At 41.2% G+C, this 17305-nt stretch overlaps 2 protein-coding genes across 19 annotated transcripts in view; both read left to right on the top strand.

Annotated features, from left to right (window-relative positions):
* LOC106534525 (protein 4.1) overlaps positions 1-8816 on the top strand; it is a 38361-nt gene extending 29545 nt beyond the window's left edge. For 15 of the 16 annotated variants that reach the window (XM_014031183.1, XM_014031185.1, XM_014031182.1 and 12 more), the window contains 4 exons: positions 3273-3371; positions 3608-3688; positions 3927-4042; positions 7772-8816. In XM_014031183.1, coding sequence (XP_013886637.1) covers positions 3273-3371; positions 3608-3688; positions 3927-4037 — 291 coding nt within the window. In that variant the 3' untranslated portion in view covers positions 4038-4042; positions 7772-8816. The remainder of the gene's footprint in view (positions 1-3272; positions 3372-3607; positions 3689-3926; positions 4043-7771) is intronic. The other variant, XM_014031189.1, reaches the window with a different exon arrangement.
* Positions 8817-10348: 1532 nt separating this feature from the next.
* LOC106534524 (zinc finger and BTB domain-containing protein 14) lies at positions 10349-12995 on the top strand. 3 transcript variants are annotated; one of them, XM_014031179.1, is made up of 2 exons: positions 10349-10453; positions 10990-12995. In XM_014031179.1, exon 2 carries the CDS (start codon positions 11013-11015, stop codon positions 12183-12185), a length of 1173 nt encoding a protein of 390 aa, XP_013886633.1. In that variant the 5' UTR covers positions 10349-10453; positions 10990-11012; the 3' UTR covers positions 12186-12995. The 3 variants fall into 3 exon arrangements, with proteins under 3 accessions (XP_013886633.1, XP_013886635.1, XP_013886634.1); XM_014031181.1 differs by lacking the exon at positions 10349-10453 and adding an exon at positions 10460-10637; XM_014031180.1 differs by lacking the exon at positions 10349-10453 and adding an exon at positions 10619-10711.
* Positions 12996-17305: the final 4310 nt, after the last annotated feature.

The following is a 17305-nucleotide window of genomic DNA, read 5'->3' as shown; positions in this document are numbered from 1 at the left end:
ACCTCTTTCTCCTTCTTGATAAAAACTTCTTTCAGAGACTTCTGCTTTTCCAGTTGGGCATTAGTGTTTTCCAGTTCCTGCCTCAGCTCGGCAGCCATGGCATGTTCATGGAACCATTTAGCCCGTTCATTGCTGAGCAAGGCTTTCAAATGCTCGTTCTCCTGGTAAAGCGAGCCCTGGTTCCAACCTCTTCTCTGATTTGGGTGTCTTGGAAAAGACATTTTAACAAATTCTCTAACAATTATTCGTTCTCAAAAAAACGGTCTGTTCAGTACGACAGTTAGAACGAAATGAACACAATCTGAGCAATGGAGATAGAACTGATCCAAATATGCAAATTAGGTGATGATGTAAATATGTAAATTAGGTGATGCAACCATCACCCCACCTAATTTGCATATTAGGGTCATCACCTAATTTGCATATTAGGATCATCACTTAATTTGCATATTTGGATCAATTCCATCTCCATGGAACTGTGCAGCTGTGACATCAATTCCAGCTAAGAAACGAACTTGATGTGTGATGACAAGCTGACCTTTAAGTTTTGACCAAAGTGGTTTGTTTTTACCCACAGGGGTGTCTACTTTCCTGCCAGCCATTCATTTTTATGTTGTAGTTCAGCCTCTTCAGCAGTGAGCCAGCCATTTGGCTCCTCTACTTCTTGAGCGCCAGAGAGTAAGAGAGCATTAGCATTGTAAGTAAACATTAGCTTCATGCTCCGATAGCTGAATCTGAGCAGAAAAGACCAACATCCTCTGCCTTCTAAGTTGAGGTAAGGTTACTTATTTGTCAGAATGTCTGTATTTTAAGTCAAATTAAGTGTCTTGTGCGCTCTTTTTTCCAACTGTAGTCAGCTTTCACGTTACGCATATAGCGCATGCGTCTATCACCTCGAGCGAGCTCGGCACTCTCCCCGTGACATAATGTTGCTCTCAATAGCTACGTTTACATGGACAAAAGTAATCGTGTTAAACAGCCGTTCGGAATAAAATTGCGCCATATAAACACTTAATCGGATCATCTTATTCTGATTGTAGAAAACTGACCTGTGTGCATGCCTGCTGACTTTCATCCACCCGGTGGGACAGCAGAGCTCCAGCTGCGCTGCACCGCACAGAACTTTTCCTCCTCTCTCTCTTAACAGATGAAAAAGGAGGCAAACAGCAGACGTTGCTTCGCAAAAAATAAAAATAAAAAGCACGTATTGCTTCATCTGCAGGCTGCAGCTCAACCGAGGAGTAACGGCGTCTCTACTGTTATTAAAAGCTGACACGGGTCCGTACGGAGCGCACAGAGGAGCTTTGTTTACGTTTGTAACACTGAAGTAGAGCTGAAAGTTTACAACGCTGCGCATGTCTGGACTTTTATTCTGAATAAAACTCTGGTGCATGTAAACACTTTTCATGATCGGATTGTGTCCATGCAGTACATTCAGATTATTTAATCTGAATACATTTCAATCTGATTAAAAAATTTTGTGCATGTAAACATAGCTAATGTCCAGCTGATGAACGCATCAAAGTCCATATACTTTATCCTGCTGTGTTCACTTCAAAAACGGTTTAACTCGTTTAGCTTCTCAATTTCTTAACTGGTTTTCTTCAGGACCTGCCCTGCTGTTCGACCCACAGTTATAATGTTCTGGATGCAGGTCAGCTGATCCCAGAAACTCTGTGCAGCAGCTTCATATCATCTGTTTACTGAACTTTATGACAACATAAACGCTATTGTTAAGTGTTGGGTGACCAAAYTGTAAATTAATATTAAAAACTAAAAGCTGCAAAAAATATATTTTCAAACTATTTATTGGCAAATTTAGTCTAATAATTGAAAACATGGATGAAATATGAAACAAATAAAATAAAACACATACAAAGCAGAACACAGCTAAATGTATCAAAAGTATGTCTATGTAATAAAATTTTCTGAGACAATGAATTTTGGTTTTTTGTTTTGTTTTGTTTTGATTTTTTTCCAGTAAGAGGTTTTTATTTAATAGAATTTTTGGACCAAAAATATCGCAATATATCGCCTTGTTTACAGTATCGAAATATATCGGGATATATCGTATCGTGACCCCTCTGTCATGATATGTATCGTATCGCCAAATTCTTGCCAATACACAGCGCCTACTATTTACAGCAAAATAAAAATTTWAAAAAATTCCACTAGACACCACAAATGATATATTTTCTCAATAATTTGACTTAATCATCTTTTTAGACATGAACATTGTTTTAGAGGTTTCTGTAATACTCCTTCCTTGAATACTTCTCCCCTTCAGGGTCAAAAAGGAGGTTTTATTAAAATCTCCATTAAATGAGAGAAAAAAGATCAGTTTGATGATGGAGTGTGAAACAAAAAGCAAACATTTGTCATCGATTAGTGGACGTATCAAACCATAACTAGAGAAATTGTAGTAAAATAGTCAAAACAGCTGAAATTTTCAGTAAAACAGCCAAAATGTAGCTGGAAATTTTTTAATTAGCATAAGGAGCATGTTTGCTGAATTTTGCAGAATTAAGTTGTAATAGCTACAAAAACTGTGTGTTTAGCTTAAAATAGCTAACTTTAGCTAATAGCAGCTGAAGTTTAGCTAAAATTGCAGAAAATAGCTGAATATAGATAAGATCATCTATAAGCTGCACAAGTAGCACAAAGTAGAAGAAAAAAGTAGGAAAAAGCAGAAGAATAACAGAAAGAAGCAGAATTTTAGCTGAAATAGAAGAAAAAAGCTACAATTTGCAAAAAGTAGCGAAAATTAGCACAAGAAAGTGAAAAAGAGCAGAACCAAAACAAAATGTGTAAGGTTTTGTAAATATTTAGAAACCTTTTGAAGGTTTTAAGGATGGTGAAAATGGCCCCATTCAGTTTCAATGGGACAAAAATGGCCGAAAAAGTGAAATAGCTGAAAATGTATAAATAGCTGAAATACCAAAAGTCATAGCACCCCTCACATGAGTGAGCTGAACGTTTTAAAATATGAATTGTTGAAATAGCAAAAAAAAAAGTGTTACGAGTTTGAAGCTGAAAAATGTACAGAAGAAAAAATGATGTCAGTAGCATTCACACTATTACAAGATATAGAGTTTTTACTTTAATGAGGTCTTAATTTTTTTTGCAAAAAAATAGAATTAGGTGCAAAAAACCATCTTAATAAGCAGTTTTGTTAAATGAAATCACTAATAACACATCAGGTGAGCTGCAGTTAAACATTCAGCTGTGAAAAGCGTTCCTCTGATTTTATCCACATGTGGTATTTTTGACAGGTTGACACCAACGGTGACGCAGACCCCGGGGTGCTGCTGAGCGCTCAGACCATCACCTCGGAAACCACCAGCACCACCACGACCACACACATCACAAAGGTCAGGGTTCATGTGTTGTGTCTGCTCGCCTCTTTGTCTTTGTGCTGGCAGAGCTCAAACTGCAGCAGCGTTTGGTTCGGCTCCAGCACAGAATCAGTTTCAGCTGGAAACGGTTCCAAAACATCAAACACTGGTTTTAGAGAAGTCAGCTAACGTGAATTTAAATATTTCTGTTTGTTTTTTTAGTAAACATGTCAGTTTTGTTGTGATTAAGTTTGTGTTTTTCTGTCGCTCAGATGGTGAAAGGAGGAATCTCAGAAACGAGAATCGAGAAGAGGATCGTCATCACAGGAGACGCAGACATCGACCACGATGAGGTCTTTACATTTCTTCCTCGTCTGATTTGATTGATTTTTTAAGTGTTGTGACCTCATCGACTCTTTGAGGCTTTAAGTTTGCGAGCAGCCTCCTGATGGACGTATAAAAATACTGGAACTATAACAAAATGTGACTAGGTGGCTTCTTGGCATTCTGACTCACGATCCCCCGCTCTCCCCCCGTTCTCTGTCTCCCCCCGGTGGTCCCTCCTGGCACTGCACCCCCCTCATATTTTAGGCCCTGGCTCAGGCCATAAAGGAGGCTAAAGAGCAGCATCCTGACATGTCAGTGACCAAAGTAGTCGTACATAAAGAGACAGAGATCACACCAGAGGAGGGTGAGGATTGACCCAGGTAAGAAAACCAGTCCCAGTCCCCATCTCCTGTCCRCTTTAGTCTGGGATGCTTTTTGTTTTGGTTCAGGTCGGCCCTGCTTCTCTGTCGCAGCTTGTGCATGGTGCTGTGGTTGTTTCAGCTTCACTCATCCTGGCAGGGAACAGGCCTGCTATTAGCCCGACCGGATCATAGTGTCAGTTCATAACAACACACAACGTATTTTTGTTACAGTTCTCTCTACATGAGACTACTAAACCAGGGCTAAATGGACAATTTAAAATATTCTATGAAAACTTTTTTTTTTCAATAATTTTTTTGTCCACATTAAAAAAAAACCTGCAGTGATGAGAATAAAATCCGGCTGAACTGGCTTCTGCAAACACACCCGCATGGACTGAAATCTGATCTTTTGTGTACGCAGAGGAGCTTCAGTCTGTTTTTAACGTTAAGAAGCGTGTGGCTTAAACCCATTTAAATAAACTCGCTCATTTCGGCTCATTTGGCTGATGCAGAAAAAAAGTTTTAAAAATAGTGTTATTTAAAGTGGGTTCATCTAGTTAAACCAACAAAAAAAAAGCCTCAGAAAAATAAAGATCTGAGTTTCCAGAACAAGTTTGTCAAACGTCTCCCTGCAGTTAATCGGTTTCCTTCTCGTGTTTTGAGTGGAGAAATAAAATAGGTCAGCAGTCCTCGTTTGCTTTGTTTCTGTAAACTCCACAGATGTGTTTCAGCTTGTCGTCTGTCAGCGYTGAGAGGATTTCAGCTCGTGTGAAGCTGCTTGAAGGAACTTGTCATTTCATTTCACCCGAAGCTTGTTTTTTTTTTTTCTTTAATAACATCGTGGTTTGAGCGTTTTCTAAGTTTGAAAGCTGCTGGTTGTCTCGTTCGCTCCCACTTCACCTTTTTGGCTCGGCAGCTTCATTTCTTCAGTGTGTGATGATCCCGAGGAGCCGAGCTGGGGATGAGCGAGCGTGCATGAGTTAGCTTGCTTGACTCACCAGATGGGAATGCTTGGCTTTGTTCCTGCAGCCTCACTGTCACTTGTGTGTGTGTGTGTGATGTTTAATAGCTGTGTTTGAATAGCACTATTAACACCCTACTAAATATTTTCTCTCTGGTTTCTCAAAGGCTTGTCTGTTTTCCTGCTCAGACACACACACACACACACACACAGTATTGGGGTCAGAATAAGAAACGTTTAGCTGCTTTATTTACAACAACAGAGCCTTATTCTGAGAAATCCCCCCACAGCCAGGTGCCAAACAGAGTGAGCTAACGTCATGCTTTATTCTAACGTTTACAACTCATCCTAAAGTTTCCCCACTTGGGCTGTGTATTGGCAAGAATTTGGCGATACAATACATATCATAACAGAGGGGTCACGATACGATATATCCCGATATATTGCGATACTGTAAGCAAGGCGATATATTGAGATATATTGCGATATTTTTTTGTCCAAAAATTCTATTAAAAACCTCTTACTGAAAAAAAAGCTAATGTTTACTTACAATGCTTACATTGTCTCCTACAATGCTAATGCTACCCTTATTCTCTGGCGCTCAAGAAGTAGAGGAGCCAAATGGCTGGCTCACTGCTGCCAACTAGTGGTCAGAGGCTGAACTACAACATAAAAATGAACGGTTGGCAAAAAGGTTGACATTTTAAAMCTTAATTAAAAATCGATACAGGGCTTTAGAATATCGATACAGTATCGGGAAATGAAATATCGCGATATTTCAGTGTATCGATATTTTCTTACACCCCTATTCCCCACATGGCTTTGGTTTCTTTATAAGCAACAAGTAGGCRTTTAAAGTCATTTATTATTCCTTTGTTTTATGATTCTACACATAAGATCATTAGCAGCAATCTGTCACAAAGACACAATAATATCAGAAACATTTGACCACAGTTATAAACTTAGCACAAAAAAGTAAGGAAATGTGTGTTTGGTAGATTATTTCTTTGTTGTAACAATGCTTCTCGGCAAGAAATGTTACACCGCTGTAAAGCCTGTTCATTTCTCTTTAAAATGGCACCACATTTGTAAGGATCATGCATTTGTGGGATGAGCAGCAGAGCTGAGTATGTGGGTTGTGCACRTGAAACATTTGCCAAATCTTCTCTAGTAGTTTTAATCTTCTGGTAGCTCCAGCTCCTGTCGATCAGGTTCTGCTAAAAGATTTATTACCAAGAAGCTTTGTACGAAGAAATAATCTACTAAACACACATTTACTTACTTTTTGTGCTARCWATATYTAAAGTATGTAAAWATCATTYTTAGAACWACAAAACTCACTATTGAACTGTTTTTAATTGACAACATTTCATTTCTCATAACAATTATGACCAAAAACGATCTAATTAGCAGTTATTTGTCATTTTAAATTTTTTTCTGGAAACAACGCAAAACTTGACTGTTTTGTCCTCCGACCCCAACTTTTGGAGCGGCTGCAGTAGACGATCCGCGAAAGGATTTTTTCAGATCTTTGACATTGTTCCGTCCCCTGGTTTGGTCCAGGAGATTAAAGGGACTAACATAAATCTGTACAATGAAGGAGGAGTTAAAAATGGCATTAAAWGTGTTTATTTTCTGCCATGTTTTAAGTTTCCTGTCTATTCAGACTTATTAAATGACTTCAGGGAGAGCTCAGGCCAAAATAACAAACAAAACAACCCTGAAAGAAAAAGATCAATATAAACTTACCTAACCCCAATAAAATTAATATATACAGTTTTACAATAACCTTMCTTAAAAAGCACATAAACAGGAGAAAACTGAGGTTAAACAAAAAGGCAGCTCTCCCCTACAGCAGTGATTCCCAACTGGGGGTGAGCAGATTAACAGGGGTTACGTGAAAAAAACATCCCAGGTGTGTAAAAAAATAAATAAAAATAGAACTGAGATATGTAGGGCTCTATGATTTCCCTAATKCAGAAATTGCAGACGGAGTCACAGAATTAACCCAAAATAATCCAGCATAAAACGTGGAATCTCATGAAATTTGCTCATTTAGGTGAGTTTCTGATGTATTTTGAACGCTGCTGCTTCCTGTATTACCTGGTTTATTTATTTAATTACTTWTTCACKTTCAAGGCAACATTTTTATCTTTGTTTAATTTGAGTTTGAAAAAAAAATAAATTGCCTGAGAATTAAACGTTCTAGGGGGTTGAATAAATACTTTTAATTTAATAAACAAACAAACAGTTCAGTTCTTCCAGTCACCTCAGAGCCATGCAGGAGATTTTTAGATGTTTTGTTTCATTTTTTAAAACTCAAAATATGTTGTTTTCCTGCGAAGGAAGAGCTACAGCATCCCCAGCTTATCACTGCGGACTACAATCTCTGGAGTCTTTATAGATTCAGGAGATTTAAAGGTTTTAAAAGCAATAAAGACGTGACTCTTATCCTCCAACGTGCACAAGCTCAGATTGCGACACGTATGGATTGTGATTGTTTACTGCTCWAGTCCTTTTGTTTACATCCAGAACAGGCTCGTTTAAAAAAATCACAATCCTTTTAAAACATTTTGCAGAATAAAGCATGTTAGCTCATTTTAAAGTTGAAGGATAAAAAATGGCGCTCACTCTGTTTTCACCTTTTAGCTCTGTGCTCCCTGTGTTCCGTTAGGCGTGGGTAAAACGTAGTGATCTTTCTTAAGGCTTGTTGTTCTGTTTGCTGTGGCGGGAAAAGCCTCGGATGTTAATTAAACATCTCATTTGTGACTCATCTGYTCTTCCAGGAATAACACGGAGGGGCTGTTTTCCACCCAAACCTCCCAGAAGCTCCAACACACTTAACTCTACGTCGGGACTCCGAGGGGGAAGCCCCGCGCTCCAAACGCTGCAGCTCGCTGCTACACTCACAAACATCTCCCGCAACACCAATAAATGCATTCTGCATGAGAAGGACGCAAAGCTGAATTATCCACCAAATGAGAAGAAAATGCAGAAAACTGTCTAATTTTTTTTTTGTTGTTGTTTTTAAGTCTCGATCCGTCTGCACGCCCAGTCCCTGCGTGCAGCAAAGCAAACCGTTTGCTTTCACTGCCTTATATGACTTGGACGCGTTTTTATGATTACTGAAAAATAATTATTGTAGCAACGTTTTTATTTATGAGATAAAGAAGCCATCACTCCAGAAACTTGTAATTGCTGTAGGCTGTGTATGTTAGAGAGCCAACACTATGTAACCTCGCTGTAGAAGTGCCRACCTCGTCTGCAAACACAAGCATTGCTTCACTCCTTTCAACAGCCTAATGATTTTTCCATCAGGTGTGCCACTACAGATACCTGCACCTCAGCACTGTACATAACAAAGCTTCCTGGGGACAAATGCCTCCCGATCTGTTAAGATTGATTCGTGTCATGTGTGTCTGAATTGCATTCATTTCAGTTTTTACTGTAATTTCAGCGTTTTTGTTCTTGTTTGTCATCGGTCGCTCACAGCCACTGTCATGGTCTGTTCTGGCTGAAAGCCGAAAAATCAATAAACAGATGTTTAATTTATGTGCCTGCGCAGGCTTTGAATGTTCTCCCAGGGTTGAAGATCGGCTGCAGCACAAGTCCCACGTTTTGTGCGACTGTGAGGCAAAGGGCTCCGACTGCCGGGTTCTGCCCCCCAAACAAGATCCAAAGCCAGCCCCACGTGTCGGCTGTTCGTCTCCCTCATCACTTCAAATGTACCTGCCTCGTGTTCGGCCATGTTTCCCACAAAGTGGTGGCAAATGCTTTTATCTTAATTTGCTGTTTTCCTCTACAAATAATAAAGTGACTACAGTACAAATACTTCTCTGTTGCACAAGTTTGTGATTTCACTCTCAAATTTAGTCACTTCTTAAGGCATAGAAGTTGATTTTAGGTTATTAATTACTAATAAACACATAAATAGAAACWAGTAGAATCAGCAGAGTGAAGCGTGTGGTTTAATAATGTCATAAAAATGCTTTAAACACCTAAATGAGCTGGAGAACCCATGACAGGACGAGCCTGAGGGCCTCGGAAGCCCCGCCCCTCTGAGGGACGTAAATGCGTGCCGAAGAGAAGAAGAAAAGAGGTATCACTCCGTTTCTGTTGACGTGTTTATAAAACATATATAACTTGTCATCGAGTTTCTGCAGTCAAAGAGTAATTTTTTATCGATTTCAGGTGTTAAGTATTATTTGAATAGCTTTTAACTGTCTAAGAAACTAGTAATATGCTCGTCGGTTGTGTTATTCAAAGTTCACCAGAAGCAAAGGCAGACAATAACAACCCTCAGGACTGAGAGGGGTCAGATTAATCTGCACAAGAACAAGCAAAGCATTGTGTTTAAGCATTGATTTGTTGGAAATACTAATCTGAAATTCCAAAGGTAATTTAAGCCAGTAGTTTAAAGTTTAACCAGTACATCATAAATATGTAGACAACCTAACTAAATGGATTTACTGTAATATAAAATCTACACTTCCATATGACATAAACAGTATATTTTTTATTTCATCAGTTTAGAAAAGCGTGTTTAGTGGCTTTTATTTTTGGTTATAAAATATTTTTTGGGAATATAAAAGTACTGTTAACACCAAAGATATATAAAGTTCTTGGAAGATATAACTAAGTAAAAGTGAGAATACCTTAACAGAAAATAACTTTGGTAAAACATTTGTTTCACTGATAAGAAAACTGCTCACAATGATTGGAAAAGTAAAAGTACTTTTACACAAACAACTCCTTTCATGATGCATTCCGGTCATATTTAAATTTGTAACATGTAACTAGGTGAAGAAATAAGTATAATTTTTATGGTTTGAATATAACAAAATAAAGGTAAAAGTTACGGTAAAAATACTTAGTAAAATTACAAAACCTCAAAAAATTACTGTAACAAATAAAAATACTGTACACCTCTGGTGAATACACCTTAATGATTTGGCTACTCAAAATACAATTTTATAAAGCTTTTGTAATATTGTTATGTTTTCTTTAAGAAAAACAACTAAAATGGAGTTTGTTCAAGTCTAAGTTGTGTTTTTAAATAAGGGGTTGACACAAGATTTATTTTTTCTGCAGCTTTTTCATTCAATAATTGATTTACTTTTGTTGTTTTTATRAATATATTCAGTTAAATTGAAGATTAAAATAAAATAAAACTAATTTCTTGTGTTTTATGGAATTATATTTCAACACTGGTTTGAGATTCGTGGCATTTTCAATGTCATAAATTTTAAAGATAAAAATGTTAATTGGAGTGACTCATCAGCTTGTGATTAGACGATCTTGGCTGCAGTTCCTTCTCCGGCGCAGTAGGTGGCAGCAGAGCGAAGTGGCGTTTCCTTTGGAACCGCTCAGTCACAACAAGAGGAGGAAGAGGAAAAACGACAGCTCTGGATCTGGATCGTCGTCGACCGCCTTGCGTGACAAGACAGGGATTCGGGTTCAGGCTTTAGGTACTAACTCTTCTATTCCGACTCGCTGTGTTCGGGCGACCCGGGAAAAAAAAACCTTTCGAAACCGTCTTGGTTCGGTTCGGTTCGCGAACCGACTTTTCAGGCTGCAAGAAACAAACCCGCGGAGGCTTGCTTCTGACCAAAATGGCTGGGCGCAGTGAAATGTGAAATATTTCTCGCTAAGGTGATCTTTTTCTTCAAGCAGCGCGACTGACACGTAAACGCTGCGCCGAAAGTGTGTTATTTACGGCAAGAAAAGTGCGTCTGTTTGTTCCTGTTTGTGTTTTTATTTTTATTTGCGTTCTGAGGCTCGACTCGGGCCTCCTGTCGTAGTTTTTTTTTTTCCTCCGTTTTTTTTTTTTTTACTCATGCACATTTGTAAACAAACACTTTTAGTTGCAGGTTTGGTTGATTTTTTTGTGTGTTTTGCTGTTTTATGTTGAGTTGTGTGCAGTTAAAGCTCCTCCCCTCAGCTGTGCAGCGTCCATCATCCTGTGGAAATCAAAACATTTGACTCGTCTGTCTGTCCTCTGCAGGTTGCAACCGTTTGACCTGCAACATGTCTGATTTACTGAGATACATCGACTACGACCACAAAGCCACCTTCCTGAAGATGCTCAACCAGCAGAGGATGGAGGGCGAGCACTGCGACGTGGTGGTGGTGGTGGAGAACATCGAGTTCAGGGCTCACCGCTGCGTGCTGGCCGCCTGCAGCAACTACTTCAAGAAGCTCTTCAAGAAGCAGAGCGACGAGGACAACTCCATCGTGGAGCTGGACTTCATCCGCTCCGACATCTTCGAGGAGGTGCTCAACTACATGTACACGGCCCGGCTGGCCGTGAGGAAGAAGGACATCAACATGATGATGTCGTCCGGTCAGATCCTCGGCATCAACTTCCTGGACAACCTGTGCACCCAGAAGCGCGAGCTGACCAACATGAAGACGCGGGAGAACCAGGCGCCGGACGACCACGGGATGAGAGCGCAGGACGCCATCCTGAAGGAGCTGGCCATGGAGGAGGTGAGGAAGAACAGCTTCTACGACCAGGGGATGGACGGGATCGGGCCCGGCGGCTCCCACGTGTCCCAGCCGCACAATTACAACACCAGCATGGGTAAAGACCCCCACGCCCACAGCTGGGCCTCGGCCGCCTCCAGCGACATGAAGCTGGAGTACCTGCTCTACGGCCACCGCGACCACGGCTCCTGCCCGACGGCGGGGGCCAAACCCCTGGACCACAACGCCAAAAAGGAGCGCCTGCTCACGGCCAACCGCCCGTACGGCTGCGAGCACTGCCCCAAAGCCTTCACCACCGCCGCCCACCTCAAGGAGCACCTGAAGATCCACTCGGGCTTCAAGCCGCACCGCTGCGTGGTGTGCGGCAAGGCCTTCATCCGGGGCCCCGACCTGAAGCGGCACGAGCGCGTGCACAGCAACGAGCGGCCCTTCGCCTGCCAGATGTGCGAAAAGGCCTTCAAGCACAAGTCCCACCTGAAGGACCACGAGCGGCAGCACCGGGGCGAGCGGCCCTTCAACTGCGGCTCCTGTGACAAGGCCTTCATCAAGGCGTCGGACCTGAAGCGCCACTGGAACACCATGCACAGCGCCAACCCCCGCAGACAGATGGCGCTGTCGCCCGCCGCCTCCCAGCACGCGCAGGCCGACGCCGCCGACCAGAGAGACTGGAAGCTGGAGACCGGGCCGCACTCGCACAACTCGGGGGACTGCTGAGCCCCACCCCCCTCCGACTCACACTGACATCCGCGCACACCTAAAAACCCACAAGTACACACTGACACGAGGGTGTGGCGGGCCGCGGGGGGCCCGGCGCCACACAGACAGAGGTAGACGTGAGTAACGAGATCATAGCATGTTCATACAGACTGTGAGGCTGTATTATTATTATTATTATTATTATCATTATTATTATTATTATTATTATAAAGAGTTATGTCAGAGCAATGTTTCCTTTCAACCTGTAAAGTCATGTAAATGTTTAGTTCACTATACTATACATATATTTTTCACAAAGTATTGTCCATATCTAGATGGAGGGTTCTCATAACATTATTTTCTTTTACTTTAATGAGATCTGTAACATTTAAATGTTTGTTTAACCTTTAATGGATTTTATGGAGATAAAAGAGAGCAGGAAGAGAAACGTGTCGGAGGAGAGGGGCGAGATCTTCTGCGTAACATTTGTTGACTATATTCATGTGGATGTTTTTAATGGATGTTTAGTTGTATTGATTGATATTACACTGTAAAAGTAAAGAGTCACCATTTCCACGCAGATGATAACCAAAGTCTTGGGCCTCTGACGGATGGTCTTTAGAGACCGTCCTGCCCCAAGCGAACCGGCCACTAGATTTACTGTTATACAGTATAACTGTCATCCGGCCATCAACAGGTAAATGATAGGTGTCTGTATATACTGTAGCTTAGTTTGTTGCACAACTAGAGTTCACAATAATGACTTATGCACATATAACATTGTCCTACTCCTACACTTTGACAATAAACACCATTTGCTGTGTTTTATTGTTGTTGAAAAGTTCTGTTTTTATGGAAAGCCTGATAAGAAGCTGTTTAAAAAAATGTGTCTAGTTTCGTTTTCATTTGAGACTAATGTACGTCGGTTTGTGGAGTTCGATCCGGTCTCTGGTTTTGTCTGGTCCTCGAGKGCCGCTATCCTACAGGTTTCAGATCAGGGGTGACAACGTAAATGATGGCGGGGCCGTGAATGTTGACACAGAGGGCCACATCGCTGCACACTTACACAAATGTAATAAAACCATCATTTAAAAATTGTGTATATTTATAAATATACTTATTAAACCAACATACAGTGAAGTAACTTAAAATATTTAATTCTTAAGTATAGCAATTGTACTCATTTAATTTTAATAGAAAACACTTAAAGCAAATAAAAATAAACACCATACTTTAGAGAGCTGAAGTGCAACAATACTTGCGACTTCAGTAAACCTCATATTTAGCTTTGTGCAACTCGCAGTGACGACATATTAAAGTGCTCGTGGCATTAAATTTAAGTGATATTTTTTGAGTGCATATTTGGAAAGATAACATTCATGATGAATTGCAAACAAAAATTCACGACACTGAAGTGAACGGTTGCTGAGATATTCGCATGACCAGAAACAGGAAGTGATGTCAAAGGGGAATGCCTGAATGGGTTGCTACAACGGCTAACAACCGACTGCAAAGAATCGGATGTTTCTGTAGATTATTTTGAGTCATTATCAGAAAGAGTCAGATTTACAAAGACCAGGAAGTTACCCTTTTTTTAAAGAGTTCCCCTTTGACATCACTTCCTGTTTCACTTGTACTGCACCAAATTTAGCTAAAAATGTGCACGTTTTGTGACAAACTGGGTAAAAATCATATAAATGATGCAAAATTTCTAAAATATTTGTTTTTATAATTTTTGTAACTGAAGAAAAAGCCTTGAAACTGAACAGAGATTAAAACTTTTTTTAACTTATAAAAGCTCTCTAAGCAGCTCATTGGTTGACCGGACATAAGTAACCTGTGGGCCACAAATGGCCCGCAGGCCACCAGTTGCCCTTTCTTGTTTTAGATGCTTTGACTCTCCTTATGTGAATGAATGGGTGATTAACAGGCTTGAAGAGCAGMGAAACAACTAAAACCTGCAGGACGGTGGCCCTCGAGGACCAGGACTGGACACCACGGATCTACAGCATCCTACCCAGAAGTCAACACATTTTTAGTCCCGCCCCCTTCATGTGAGCAAACAGAAAGTACTTTGTTTAAAAAACAATCTGATGTTTCATGTAGTTTTCTCCTTGTTGTTTTCAGATTTTTTATTTTTCTAACATTTAGCTTTGACTTTTTTAAACAAGAAAGTTCATGTCATGGTCGTGTGCAGGTAGAGTGGGCGGAGCTTAAAGCCCCGCATTGAGAATAGACTCTGGTCCCATGATACCTTCAATAAACCAGATCCTTCTGACTTATTTGTTCCCCTGCTCCAACACACCTGATCCAGTGACWGAATCACCTCTTCAAGTTCTGCAGAAAACAATCACTCGTTTATACAAGTCAGGTGTGTTGGAGCAGAGGAACCTCTAGAACAGGTAGGATGGTGGCCCTAGAGGACCAGGATTGGCTTTTTAAAAATAGACTCCAGCTCTGTCTCTGTTCCCTTGTCCATCTACGGCAGACCAATTTATCATAAAATAATCGAGCGTCACCAAACTTCACTCAGAAGCAGCGAGAACAAAACGAGGAAGTTCTCAGACAAAGCGTCGGTCCACAGCCGAGTTTATTTGAGTTGGTGTTCGCTAAGATCGATTAGCTGTGGCRGCCATCTTTAATTGGATTTTCTCCAACACTTAATCTGTTGTAGCCGTGCAGCTGATTATTACTCACTGAGTTATTAAAATCCATTCACTAGTTACTAGAATGGATTTTAATAACTAGAAAAGGGTAGAGTGCATTCTCCGGGTCAGGGGGGTCGCCCCGTCTCAAGTGGAGGAGTTTAAGCATCTGGGGATCTTGTTCACGAATGGGGGAAGAAGGGAGCGGGAGATCGACAGGCGGATTGGCGCAGCGTCTGCTGTAAAGCGGGTGTTGTACCGGTCCGTCGTGGTGAAGAGAGAGTCAGAAAGTGAAGCTCTCGATTTACCGGTCGATCTACATTCCTACCCTCATCTATGGTCATGAGCTTTGGGTCATGACCGAAAGAACGAGGTCCCGGATACAAGCGGCCGAAATGDGTTTCCTCCGCAGGGTGGCTGGRCTCTCCCTTAGAGATAGGGTGAGAAGCTCGGTCATCCGGGAGGGACTCAGAGTAGAGCCGCTGCTCCTCCACGTCGAGAGGAGCCAGCTGAGGTGGCTCGGGCATCTGGTAAGGATGCCTCCTGGACGCCTCCCTGGTGAGGTATTCCGGGCACGTCCCACCGGGAGGAGGCCCCGAGGAAGACCCAGGACACGCTGGAGGGACTATGTCTCTCAGCTGGCCTGGGAACGCCTTGGAGTTCCCCCGGAGGAGCTGGAAGAAGTGGCTGGGGAGAGGGAGGTCTGGGCCTCCCTTCTGAAGCTGCTGCCCCCGCGACCCGACCCCGGATAGGCGGAAGAAAATGGATGAAAGGATAGTTACTAGATATTTTACTAACAGACAGAAAAATACACATAATCAACCAGGATTTGATAAACATTTCAGTCGTTTTATTTAACATTATTATTCCTCCTTTATGGAGCAAATCAATGTTGAAACTTTCTTTAGGTTTATTTGAAAAGTTTCTTCTGTTAAAGTCGTGATCCCTCGGTCTCAGAATCTCTGGCCCGGTTGTCTTGTGAAGAAAAAAAAAAACAAATACACTTTCAGCTCGATGAAACCAGCTGACACACACCCAACATTTATCTTCCCTCTTTAAAGAAAGAAGAGGAAACTTCTCTGCAGGCGACACTAGATGGTGCCCTGTTCAAAGCCACTGACCGGTCTCTGCCCGGCTGGACCCGCTCCRGTCCGTGGTCCAGAACCAAACAGAACCACTGAGAGCCCTGGAGCTGCGGCAGGGAGGAGTTTTCTGTCAGGATGCTGATGGTGGAGGTGTGAAATGAAACGTGGGCACCCTCAGCAGCTTCCATACGTTTACATACATCACAGAGCCATGCTCAGAGCGTGGTGTGTCTGTTAGCAAAATATCTGCTGTTAGCAAAATATCTACTCTCTGATTATCTTTAGATTTAACTCCAGACAAGGTGGCCGTCAGAGCTAAGCAACCTCAGAAACATCTTTGTTTAAAACTGGCATGCAGTGTGTGTGTGTGTGTGTGCGCGCGCGCGCGCGCGCTTTTACCCCGGAGTGTTTATAGGTTTGCATGTTTGCATCTGTAATGAGTTCTGTGCACTCGAGTACATTCTTGTGTGAATGACAGGCAGCCTGTGTGTGTGTGTGTGTGTGTGTGTGTGTGTGTGAGACAGAGAGAGAGTCCTTATCTGGTTTTATGTATGCATGAGGCGTTGTGCATGTTTGTGCATGCAAATGAACACATCATCACTATTTAGAGGGTTCATATTTCAGATTGCTGCGCTGTGAGAAGCAGATTAACTTGACTGCTTTGCCTCCAGTGAGACGACAATAAAATGTTTATAAATTAAAATGTTTATAAATTAAAGGTTTTGATCTAAAGTTTGATTTGGTGGCTGAGAGTCGTACTCAACACAAGCACTGACACCTTTCAGGATCTCAGAATATGAGATCTTACAAGGTTTGACTAAACAGCAGCTTCTTTTTCATTATAAGATCATTTTAATTTAAAACTCAATGGGCGACATCAGGGGCGGAGCCAGAGGGGCGGCGGGAGTGGCAAGTTCCACCCCTTGCACCTGATTGGCCACCCTCAAATGCATGCCAAGTGGGTGTGGCTCTTGTATTTTGTATTCTCTGATACTGTACTAAATTTTTTTAGTTGTCTGTTTCAAACACGGCTAAATTATAGCCCTTCTTTCAGCATTGACATCTGTGGTTAGCTTAGCATCGTTAATCAACATGTGACCGTTTTTTACTACTCTACTACAAATTTAATCTTAAGTTTTTAAGTGACAGCATTATAGGCTTTTAAAGTTAGTCCTTGAATTTTTATTGGCATTTAGTATTTATAAAGATTGTTTTTGGCTATTTTTATGCTAATATTCAGCTTTGTATGTCTAAAAATGGCTGAATAATAAGTTGGGACTAGCGTTCTTCATGTTATTATTCTTAACTATTAGCTTTTTTTTTTTGCTAAATAATATGGGAAATTTAAACTCCTAAAAAATTCACAAGTGTAAAACTTTTATTTTAATGCTTTTTATCATGAATTCAA

The sequence above is a fragment of the Austrofundulus limnaeus genome, unplaced genomic scaffold (assembly GCF_001266775.1).
Source record: "Austrofundulus limnaeus strain Quisiro unplaced genomic scaffold, Austrofundulus_limnaeus-1.0 Scaffold1198, whole genome shotgun sequence".
Lineage (NCBI taxonomy): Eukaryota > Metazoa > Chordata > Actinopteri > Cyprinodontiformes > Rivulidae > Austrofundulus > Austrofundulus limnaeus.
This window is presented reverse-complemented; position numbering and strand designations above follow the sequence as displayed.

Bases quoted from the DNA above. Each gene is read 5' to 3' on its own strand.
- LOC106534524 (XM_014031179.1), top strand. From the start codon at position 11,013: ATGTCTGATTTACTGAGATACATCGACTACGACCACAAAGCCACCTTC.